Source organism: Triticum aestivum, chromosome 1D (assembly GCF_018294505.1).
Source record: "Triticum aestivum cultivar Chinese Spring chromosome 1D, IWGSC CS RefSeq v2.1, whole genome shotgun sequence".
Lineage (NCBI taxonomy): Eukaryota > Viridiplantae > Streptophyta > Magnoliopsida > Poales > Poaceae > Triticum > Triticum aestivum.
The window spans coordinates 364,564,756-364,576,136 of NC_057796.1; the positions used below are offsets into that span (position 1 = coordinate 364,564,756).

General features: G+C 46.5%; 2 protein-coding genes across 2 annotated transcripts; one reads left to right on the forward strand and one right to left on the reverse strand.

Annotated features, from left to right (window-relative positions):
• Positions 1-4,513: 4,513 nt before the first annotated feature.
• On the forward strand, positions 4,514-6,620 carry LOC123170114 (putative clathrin assembly protein At1g03050). Its single transcript, XM_044587957.1, has 2 exons — positions 4,514-5,420; positions 5,525-6,620. Exons 1-2 carry the CDS (start codon positions 4,670-4,672, stop codon positions 6,583-6,585), a joined length of 1,812 nt encoding a protein of 603 aa, XP_044443892.1. The 5' UTR covers positions 4,514-4,669; the 3' UTR covers positions 6,586-6,620.
• Positions 6,621-7,778: 1,158 nt separating this feature from the next.
• On the reverse strand, positions 7,779-10,690 carry LOC123182096 (NAC domain-containing protein 13). Its single transcript, XM_044594559.1, has 4 exons — positions 9,865-10,690; positions 9,442-9,719; positions 8,847-9,203; positions 7,779-8,755 (listed from the first exon to the last, which is right to left on the reverse strand). Exons 1-4 carry the CDS (start codon positions 10,019-10,021, stop codon positions 8,258-8,260), a joined length of 1,290 nt encoding a protein of 429 aa, XP_044450494.1. The 5' UTR covers positions 10,022-10,690; the 3' UTR covers positions 7,779-8,257.
• Positions 10,691-11,381: the final 691 nt, after the last annotated feature.

Here is an 11,381-nt window from a genome sequence, read left to right on the forward strand (position 1 = left end):
AGAGACAAGAAGGAACTAGCATGTGTAGTTGTGGTTGTTGCATTAGCCATGTTCTATGCGCTGTTTGCAATGATGATTAGGGGTTTTGTTTGACAGTATTGCTAAAGCACATCTAGATGTGCTCTAAGTAATGCACATCTATGTCCAATGCCATTGATGTTATGCGAAGATTCGTGCAGATATTTTCCTTTGTCTTTTTTCTTTTCCTTTGTAGTTTGATTATTACTGGCTTTATCAATAAGAAGAGCTCAATGTATTGCTTGCCAACTGTCCTACTCTGTTTGTACCAGTACCGGTGCATAATCCCAAAACTCGTTCCTTGTTTTTGTCCTGAAAAAAGAAACCAGCCAAATAGCCAATAGGAGTCCTGCGCAACCCCGGGAATTTGGAGCGACTGGGTACAAATAATTGCGGCTGATTATATCAGCGGTTAGATAATACGTCAAACCCCGCTTCAATTGGCAGTTCCTCTTCTCTGCATACCCCACTTAAGTGCCCACCATCTTCATCGTCCCCGGCAGGCCGCGCTACACACTGGCACACACTCTGCAGCCATGTCAAGCGACAGCGAGGACGATAGTTCGGCCGGCAGTCTGGCGCCCGATGATAGGTCAACATCGGAATCATCCCGCTCGTCTTCCATGAGTCCGGCGTCGAGCCCAGACCTCGATTATATCTGGATCATGGAAGGGACGCCGCCTCCGGAGTTGTCAGACGACAACCAGACGGACGAGGAGCCATCGGAGGACGAAGAAGAGGACGATGATGATGAGGAGGAGGAACGCTCGAACGAGGAGGAGGACGATGACGACAGCAACAACGATGACGACGGCGACGGCGATGAAAAGCCAACGGTCAGCGGCAAGAAGCGTCCTCACCAAGACGATGTCCCGGGGCCATCCAACAACAACAATAAGAAGAAGGACTAAATTAAGCAGACTGTATATATATATATATATATATATATATATATATATATATATATATATATATATATATATATATATATATATAGTGTTACTATTCATCACCCAGGATGCAGAATAAGTTATTCTTCACCCGAGGTAATCTTACGATCACTTCCTAAATAAATTACGTTTAGAATATAAATAGTTACATGCACATTAATTCAATATGTAAAATTTGGTCTAAAAAAAGTTATAAGGTCAAAAAAATCACATTTTATGTATGTTTTACAATATGTTTTTACATTTGTAATTTTATGTAACATAAAATATTTTTTACGGCGAGTACATATTTTTTTTACGTTCTTTTTTTATGTATGAAATAAGACAAAATTTAAAAAATGTAAAAATACGGTGCATTGATGTCAAAATAGAGAGGGGGTGAAGAATAACTATTCCTCACCCAGGGTGACGAATAGCGCGACCCTATTTGTTTCCGTTCGCTCATATTAATTTGTTATCTCCGTTTATCCTGTCAATCTCATCGCAGACGGTTAGTAATACGTATTCGACAGAGATCTTCTACATTATCGCCCACAGGTTGGTTTGTTGAACTGTGTGCTCTGATGAGCACACAATTCACAAAAAAGACCGTATGGGATGTCTATAATGATCGCACACAATTCTGATTACCGACTTGTTTGCCGGGTATCACACACATCTTGTTACGCCGAATCGTTTGTGCTCACCTCGATCATCGCAAACGGTTCACCGAAGTGAACTGTATGCCATATATCGCACACACATTGATATGGCTGCCCGTTTCTGTTGTTCTGCCTCATCACAAACAGTTCGAATGGATTAACCGTGTGCCCTGCATCGCACACGCAACTAAAATCTGAATCGTGTTTGATGGCTCCGCCATCGCAAACGTTTTGCACCTTTTTTGACGGGTTTTTTACACCACCGTTTGCGATTAATGTATCGCACATAGTTTCGTCAAAGGGTCTCTGATCGTAGTGTCACGTTAGCAGCATCCTGCAGTACTGATACACCATTGATCTAATGCCCATTGATAATAGATTTCAGAAAAGATCAATGATTGGCATGGCAATGACATGAGAATGTGGACCCCTCAAAATGCTAAGGACATGGAATTGGCAAAGCTTCAAGACTCTTCATTCTTGGTTAAGTGATCAAAGATCACATTGAGTCCATAGGAAAGCCAATACTATTAAAAGGGGATGAGGTTTTGATCATGGCTCAATTGCTCAAGTGCTTAGTGATATTGCTCAAAAAATCCTCAAACACCTTCTCCAAAACACATATGTTCAAATCCTAAAGATTCATCTTGGTCCCACCGAAAACATCTATCCCGGACCCATCGAGTTGATCCTATACGCTGGCAGAGCCAATCCCTAGAATTTCGGTCTCATCGAGATTGCGGTCGGTCTCACCGAGTTTGCGGTGACCAAGTTTCTGTAAGCCAATTCATTCATTTCGGAATTACCGAGTTGAACTGATCGGAACTGTCAAAACAAAGTTCTGCCTAGGTTATCGCATATCGGTCTATCCGAGATTTCCACTTCAGTCCCACCGAAAAGCCCAACATTCATATCTTTTGCGCAGGTTGGTCTCACCGAGATTTTGCTCGGTGTCACCGAGTTGAGCCAAAAGTGTGTAACGGTTGGATTTTGGGTGAAGGCTATAAATACCCCTCCACCCCACCTACTCTCTAAGAGAGCCATCAGAACGAATCTACACTTCAACAATTCAATTTCTGAGAGAGAACCACCTACTCATGTGTTGAGACCAAGAGATTTCAATCCAACCATTTGAACCTTGATTTCTAGCCTCCCCCAAGTTGCTTTCCACTCCAATCCCTCTCGTACCCAAGCCAAATCTGTGAGAGAGTGATTGAGTGTTGAGGAGACTATCATTTGAAGCATAGAAGCAAGGAGTTCATCATCAACTACACATCTATTACCTTTTGGAGAGTGGTGTCTCCTAGATTGGTTAGGTGTCACTTGGAAGCCTGCAAGATCTTGTGGAGTTGAACAAAGGAGTTTGTAAGAGCAAGGAGATCGCCTACTTCCTGAAGATCTACCCCGAGTGAGGCTAGTCCTTCGTGGACGTAAGCCATGGTGGAATAGACAAGGTTGCTTCTTCGTGGACCCTTCATGGGTGGAGCCCTCCGTGAACTCGCTCAGCCGTTACCCTCGGTGGGTTGAAGTCTCCATCAACGTGGACGTACGATAGCACCACCTATCGGAACCGCGCCAAAAATCACCATGTCTTCATTGCATTTGATTTCTCCAATCTCTCATTTACGTTCATACGCGAAGTCTTTACTTTCCGCTGCTCAACTCTTAGACTTGCATGTGTAAGGTGTTGCTTGACTTGGTAGAATTGCTAAAACTTCCCTACAACTAAAATTGTGAAAATGATAACTTTTTATTTGGTCAAGTGGTCTAATCACCCCCCCTCCCTCTAGACATACTTTCGATCCTACAGAATGCTATGCTCCTGTGCATTCAAAAGTTCCTCCCTTCGGTTCTCCGCAGCGGCATCACCAACGAGATAATGCTTGTAAACAAGATACTCGAACTCAACATATTCCGATTCCTAACTTCAGAAATCGCAACTGACCTATCTCAAAATACATGCCAAGGTAAAAAAACTCCAAACTTTTCAGCCAAAGTCGAAGAGAAACCCCATGGAAATCAAAAGACTAACCCCATGGTTTCAACATTTGTAGAAGATCCAACCGTCGTGCTTCTTCGTCATCGAGACGTACATGCGGACCTTCTCCTTGCAAGACGGGCGACAGATCAGGGGCAACGTCAATGCCCTATGGCAAACAGCTCAGGAGCTAACGACAGGCATGAGCACCACAGTGGCAAGAACTGCCGCGAGATGGGATCCGGCAGTGACCGACGGATTCGATGATTACCGACGAGAAAGGTGGTGGCGGGGCAGTTGCACGCAAGAGGGGAGAAAGCTAGGGATTGAAGAGGTGCGCCGCGGCTTAGGGATTTAACGAGGTAGGGATTTTTGGCTCTTTACAAAAAGCGCCTTCATGCAAAATTGGCCTAATCATAACAACGCATGTGGCGATCGACAAATGGTCAAATCAGTCTCGTACGTGACGCATACGTGTGACAGTGACCATATTTTCACGCCAAATCATATATACTGCCCATAACAAACGTATTCAGAAGTCTAGTAACCGTATCATTGCTTTCGCTCGCATGTGCGCGAGAGATGCGAGAGCGTGAGCTGAGAAGCGAAAGTCGGTCCTCTCCTATGGGTGTGTGGTCTATTCGATCCAACCATTGTGGGCACATCAATCTACGGCTCTGAGACGACCGGCTTGGGCCTCTGGCCGGCCGACCGGCGCAGAGCAGTGCCCGCTTATGGCTGCGAATTGTAATTCAATCAAGCTGTGAGTTTTTGTTTTTTTTAAGTTCGCCGCGCACAAGAATAAAAAACAAAAAATGGACCTTTCTTGAATAAGTATACAACAAAAACAGACGGAACCATCCAGCCAGCCAAATGTCAAAACCTCCCCTGCACCGTGACCGTCCATGGCGCCCTCCTTCCTCGGACCTCCTCTCCGCCACCCGCTTCCACGCGCTCGCATTTCCCATGCATCACCATCCGCGCTTCGCCTCAGACACCACCGTCTCGCCCCCCTCCCCATCGCCGCGACGCACCACGCGCGAAAGAAGCTACCAATTGCTCCCCGGCCGGACGTACGAACAATGGCGCCGAGCAAGCTCCGCAAGGCGCTGGGAGCGGTCAAGGACAAGACCAGCATCGGTCTGGCCAAGGTGGGCGGCGGCAGCGGTTTCGCGTCGCCGGAGCTCGAAGTGGCCATCGTCAAGGCCACCAAGCACGATGAGAACTTCCCCGCCGACGAGCGCCACATCCGCGAGATCGTCTCGCTCACGCGCGACTCCCGCGGGTCCGCCGGCGCCTGCGTGGCCGCGCTGTCGCGCCGTCTCGGGCGCACCAGGAGCTGGGACGTGGCGCTCAAGACGCTGGTGATCGTGCACCGCCTCCTCGCCGAAGGCGATCCGGTGTTCGAGCAGGAGCTGTTCTACGCCACGCGGCGGGGCACGCGCATGCTCAACATGTCCGACTTCTGCGGCCGCGCTAGCGACGACGACGCGTGGGACTACTCCGCGTTCGTCCGCACCTACGCCGCTTACCTCGACGACCGCCTCGAGCACCGGATTCAGGCCAGGCAGGGCGGCCCCAACCGCTGCAAGCTGCTCCGCGACGAGCTCTACATGTCCCCCGGAGACCGCTTCAGCCGCGAGGGTGTTGACGGGAGTAAACGGGAGGACGGGAGTAAACGGGAGGATGCGCCGGCGGACGCCGACGCAGCCAAGGCGGTGGCGATCGTGCCGAGGGAGACGCCGACGAGCGAGATGTCGCTGGAGCAGCTCCTCGCCAAGGTCCAACAACTGCAGCATCTCCTCGACCGATTCATCGCCTGCCGACCCGTAGGTGAGTCCATCCGTGCGTGCACGCAACTGTTTGCTCACATTCTCGTGTGGGATTGGGATCACGCCATCGCGGAGCGTGCACTGACATGGAACGACACATCCCAGGCGCGGCGAAGACGAACCGGGTGGTGACGGTGTCTCTGTACCCGATGGTGAAGGAGAGCGTTCAACTGTACTGCGAGCTCACGGAGGTCATGGCCGCGCTCATGGAGCGGTTCCCGGACATGGAGAGCGCGGACTGCGAGCGCGTGACCGGAGTCTTCTGCGGCCTCGCCAAGCAGATCGAGGATCTCGACTCTTTCTACTCGTGGTGCAAGGACGCCTACGTCTGCCGCCAGTCCGACGTGCCGGAGGTGGAGGTCATCACGCAGGAGAGGCTAGAGCTCATGGACGAGTTCATCTGCGACAGGCGCGGCACCGAGTATGTGCAGAGGCTGCCGCCGCCGTCGCCGGAGCCGTCCAGCCCGGAGCCAGAGGTCGAGGAGTACGACATGAGCGCCACCAGGGCCCTTCCGGCGCCCGCGGAGCCGCCGGCTGCCGTGGAGCAGGAGCAGGATGCCAGCGAGACGGCGCATGCTGAGCCGGAGGCTCCGCTGATCACAACCGACGTGGTCGACGAGGAGGCGGACTTCTTGAACTTGAAGGCGGACGCCATGTCCGGGGAAGAGCACGGGCAACAGCTGGCGCTGGCCCTATTCGATGGCAACCCGGCCGGATCGGCGCCGACATGCGACGTGTTCGACCCCTCATCGGCCGACTGGGAGACGGCGTTGGTCGAGTCGGCGAGCGCGCTCGCGCACCAGCGCGCGATGCTAGGGGGCGGGCTCGACATGATGGCCCTCGACGGCATGTACAACCACGCAGCGGCGGCGAACGCGCAGGTGTTCTCCGGCAGCGCGAGCAGCGTGGCCTTGCGGCCGCCCGGAGCGCCCATGCTGGCACTGCCTGCGCCGCCGGGGATGTGCAGCGCCGCGCCGGGTGCGGACCCCTTCGCGGCGTCGACGGTGGTGCCGCCGCCGACGTACGTGCAGATGTCCGACATGCAGACGAAGCAGCAGCTTCTGACGGAGGAGCAGATGGTGTGGCAACAATATGGCAAGAATGGCATGCAAGGGCAGAGACCGCAGCAGTTGATGCCTCCTGGCGTTTACCATCGTGCTTCTTAGATTTCATGAAATGTCGTTCAATTTATTTATTTTCATTATTGGCGATGAATTGGAGATCAGGTAGTCTAATGTACAGTGAGTTTTAAATGAAAACAAATGTAAAGGTTGCAGTAAACAGCGCGTGTTTGACCTCTCTTATCTGACCAAAAGTTTACGAAGGCACAATATTTTTCACTCTAGCCTACTGGTAGAAAGCATTGGCAAAGCTTGGACAGTCATTATATCAAAAAGAGGTTTCTTAACAGCTAAAATCACATATGAACATACAATACAATTCTTCAAACAGTTCAGTTCAGTTATATATGACTCATATATCTGCTAATCTCCCATGGCAATAAGCCAAAACCTGACGAAACAGCTGAGATCAAGTCAGGCACACAAGCTCATCGAACAAATCCACAAGCACATCACTGAAAGTAGTCTAACCTGTCCTGTGAATTAAGAATGTGCGGTGTTGATCTGTTTATGTGATACGAACGTCTTGAAGGAATAGATGTAATGGAGTAATGATATTACTAGAAGGATCAGAGAGACTTACATGAGGCCTTTCTCCACATACTCACTCCGTCCGGAATTACTTGGGAATGACCATTATATACTCTAATGTTTTAGCAGAAGGATCCATTTTTGACACAAGTATCTCCGTACGAATGGAGTACTTGAGACCTAAACTAATTTATCTCACTCTCACATAGAGTTTAGAGATCAAACATTTATGAACCCTCGTAAAGCAAACCCAACATTATGAATTATTCTAAATGTTCTTAGATAGGAAGACCGCTAAAATCAAGTCACAGAATTAGTGGTTCTGCGATAAATCAAAATTTCCAATAGAATGGTCAATACAAGGAGGGCGGCGGGTAAAACATATCCATTGGTAAAGAGAAGGAAATAACACGCACGAACAGTACAAATCCACATAGGAAATAAATTATCAGTTCAAATCCAAATCGGGAGAAAGAATCCATGGGGAGCAAACGCGGTCTCTCACATGGGCTGAGGAGTGCCTCTTTGCCAGTTTCTGATAGGAAGTGTTTAAAATTTCTTCGTCCATTTCATATGCCACTGTAGGGGCAATGGAAAAAGCATATATCACCAAGCACCTTTAAGACATCACGCGCAAGAACAAAAAAAGGCATATATATCGAAAAAAAAGGAAGAAACATTGCGTCGACAAGAACATAAACACGGTATTGGGCACGATTACAATAATAATAATAATGACGATGGTTCAAATACAGTAAATTGGCAGAAAATAGATAGAAGATGCGACTTAAGCTACGAAGTTGTCATTAGGTTTATGGACAACTCGGCATCTAACATGGCAGTTATTACAGAAAGAACTACGGTGGACTGCAGCATCCCCACCCAGATAAGACATCTTCCAAACCAGCAGAAACAGTTCCTCCGCGGTAAAGCAGTAAGCTAAGCTCGGTCACTTGTCCAGTATTGTGCTCGTGATCAAAGACACAACCAAGTTCCGGCTTCTTCAATTGAGCAGCAGCCATGCCATGATACAAACACCATTGTTGGACCATCTACAGCAGGGACCAACATCCAAGATCCACCAAGAGCCTCATCAGACAATGATGGGCAACCAAACCAGAAACGGCAGCATCTTCCAGCACCAATGACCACAAAGATAACAGACTTATACCTCAAAAGTTGCTGTCTAAGAGAATGGGTCTTTCATGGCTGGGTTCAAGCAATTGGAAACAGAAGGCATGTCATTAAAAGTGCTTGGCATTGGTTGCATTGGTGGAAGAGTTCCACTTGCTTCGAAAGTTGATTGAGTAGCACCAACACCGTAGTGACTGCCACTAGTTGATTGATCAAGTGGGTACAGCAAAAACTGATTGTTTGGCACAGACAAATCATAGGAGAAGCTTCCACCAGGCAGATCATAGGAAAAGGTTTCACCAGAAAAATCATAGGAGAAGGTTTCCCCAGGAGCAAGCAGATCATCCAGCCCTATATAATCATCATCCATAGCAAGTCCAGAGTTTGCTTGCTGCAAATTGTTTTCAATAACATCCCCGTTGCTAGCAGGGAAATTTACAGTAGACATATCTCCTGACTGGGAAAGTCCTGCCAATTGGTCATAGAGCTCAGCAGTATTTATCTCAAAAGCTTGAGCCTCAAGCTCAGACATTGGAGGGAGACCAGAATTCTGTAAGATGTATAAAGGTTAGTATATAATTTGTAATTCCTTGGGTACAAGCAAACAGACCATGTTAAGCAAGAAGTCAGCAAGCCAATACCTCTGGCAAAACTACATCATCGTTCGGAGAATCATCCAAAAACTTTGCCAGTTCGTCCAACAATATTCCATCAATTTCAGGAGGCGCGTCATTGACCTCATCAGAACAGATATTAACATGTTCAGAAAATTGAACAGACTGCTGAGGAGCGGATGGTTCCTGCATAACTATGGCAGTAGCCAAGGCAGAACTTTCAACCTGTGGATCCTCTACACCTGACGACGGTGCAAAAGAGAAGATAGAAGATCCAACATCTAAATTCTCCCATTCATTTTCATCAAAAGGAGCCCCATATTGCTCGCCGATCCTTGGGCCAAGCCCACTCTTTTTAAATATCTTGCAGAGTACATAAGCATCCTGAAACAAACAAACAACAAATACATTTAAATAAACTTGCAGAGAATTTAAAAGAAATACTAGGATCACAACTTTCTAACTAAATATAAAGGCTAACTTACCACGCACAATTTCAGGCACAAGCAAAAGAGCATGCCTCAAAACATATTCCAGTATGGTAGAATCTTTCATATACTGTACTGAACATATTTAACATAAAGTGAAACAAACAAAAACATTAGATAAGAGTTATTGGTACCTTAGAGAAACCAGCAGACACCAAAGTTTCATCTTCCATTTTGTATTCATACATCACCCAGTCAGTCCTATTGCCTTTGGGTGCCTTGCCTTCATGAAAAATCAATGTTTTCTTCAACCCAACAATGCGAGAGTTCAGCTCAATTGTTCTGTCTTTTCCACTTGTTTTCCAATAACCATTTGGTGTGGCACGGTTCGTCCTAGACCCTTTAGGATATTTTTTGTCACGGGGACAAAAGAAGAACCACTCAAGATCTTTGCTCTGGAGACAGGATTTATCTGCACGGAAATATACAAGGTTGCAACAAAAGTAAGAGCTAAACTCAACTAAAGTGGAAGCATTTGAAAAATTCTAGATTAGTTTCCAACTCGTTTGCGTGCAATTCTTACATCAAGAAAAATCAAAACAATAGAGGAAAATTACCAGGAAGGTCCCAAGGAGCAAATTTGTACAGCTCAACCTCTGAAATAGCTTCAACAAAAAGTTTCTTCCCCATAATCTTCCTTTTCAAGTAGTAAGAAACAAGCTCAACATCAGTTGGATGGAAACGAAAGCCAGGTGGCAGGCAAGCTTGAGCCATCACTGCAGTGGGTCTCTTGTGCTCAGTATCAAGAGAAGAACACAAGAGGTGAAACACAACCAGAAATGGTTCACCAGATTAGGCAATTAACAATACCAGTAATCAGGGAAATATCAAGTCTGGCCAGAAAGGGATATGCTTTAGCCCTGAAAGGACAGAATTCAGGGCCACAGATCAACCAAACTTAAGGAGAGAGGAGCTCTCAAATGCTTGGAGAACAGACAAGAACCAGAGAAGAGAGCTTCAGAAGATTGCAGTGTGAGCAGAGTAGGACAGCTCACGTTAAACAACTATTCTGAAGGGAGGATCAAAAGATTGATGAGATTAGACCAGAAGAGAGAATGGTCCAACCGAAAGCTGGAGGAGAAACAACTGATGGGAAACCAGGCTTGGCAAGACTCAAGGAAAGCAGTACACCAAAGACTCAAGCAACAAATGTTTCTGAACTCAGATGAGAGAAGTTTGAGTCTTGCCAATTAAACCAACTACCACTGATTCACATGATAGGAAGTATTCGCACAAAACTCCAGATGATCCACTTGTATCAAGTGAAGTCCCGGAATTTTATGCAATATATGAACCAGAAGTAGCACGAGAGGAAATAAGGGGATCCCTCGCTGACTTCAAAAGACATGAGTGACTGAGATCAAAAACCTGCATGAGATTAGAAATCATCATCAGCAGGGAAAAACATAAACAGTAGAAGAATATACAGAATACATATTGTTCTATGTTTTATCCAGATCAACAAGGTGAATCTTCCCATCCAAATAACAGAAGTACTAGGAAGCAAAGAAAAGATTGCATATATAAAGTGAATTTTACATTGTACACATCTCACAGTGAAATAGCACATTAACAAGGTGAATCTAACCTACAACGTGGCTTTGGGTTGGAAACAGAGAGAATTTTAGTATATATTTCATAGGCTCTGATGTAAGAAAAAACTACAGGATCTTTCAACAAAAAGAAAACTGCAAAAAGGATCATACAGGACTTGATACATTGCTGACTTACATAACCAAATATCAAACTACTATGAGCACCTAATATATTTTCACCAAGATAACATAACCGAAAATATCGACCTTAACCAAAACCACATTAGTGCAACAGAAATAAAAATATATAATAAGCACATTAGCAGGTCGATGCATCTAACCTACCATCTAATCAGAACTTACAGGCTTTGTGGAGCAAATCACTTGAATTTATGATACTTCATAGGCACAGATCATATTAGTACGAAAACAGAAGTAATCTTTCCCATAAACGAAAAAACTACGGGAAGTTTCCTAGAACAAACTGCCTTGGATCAGTTCCGGGCCATTAGGTCAACGATCTAAGAGAATCCACCAAT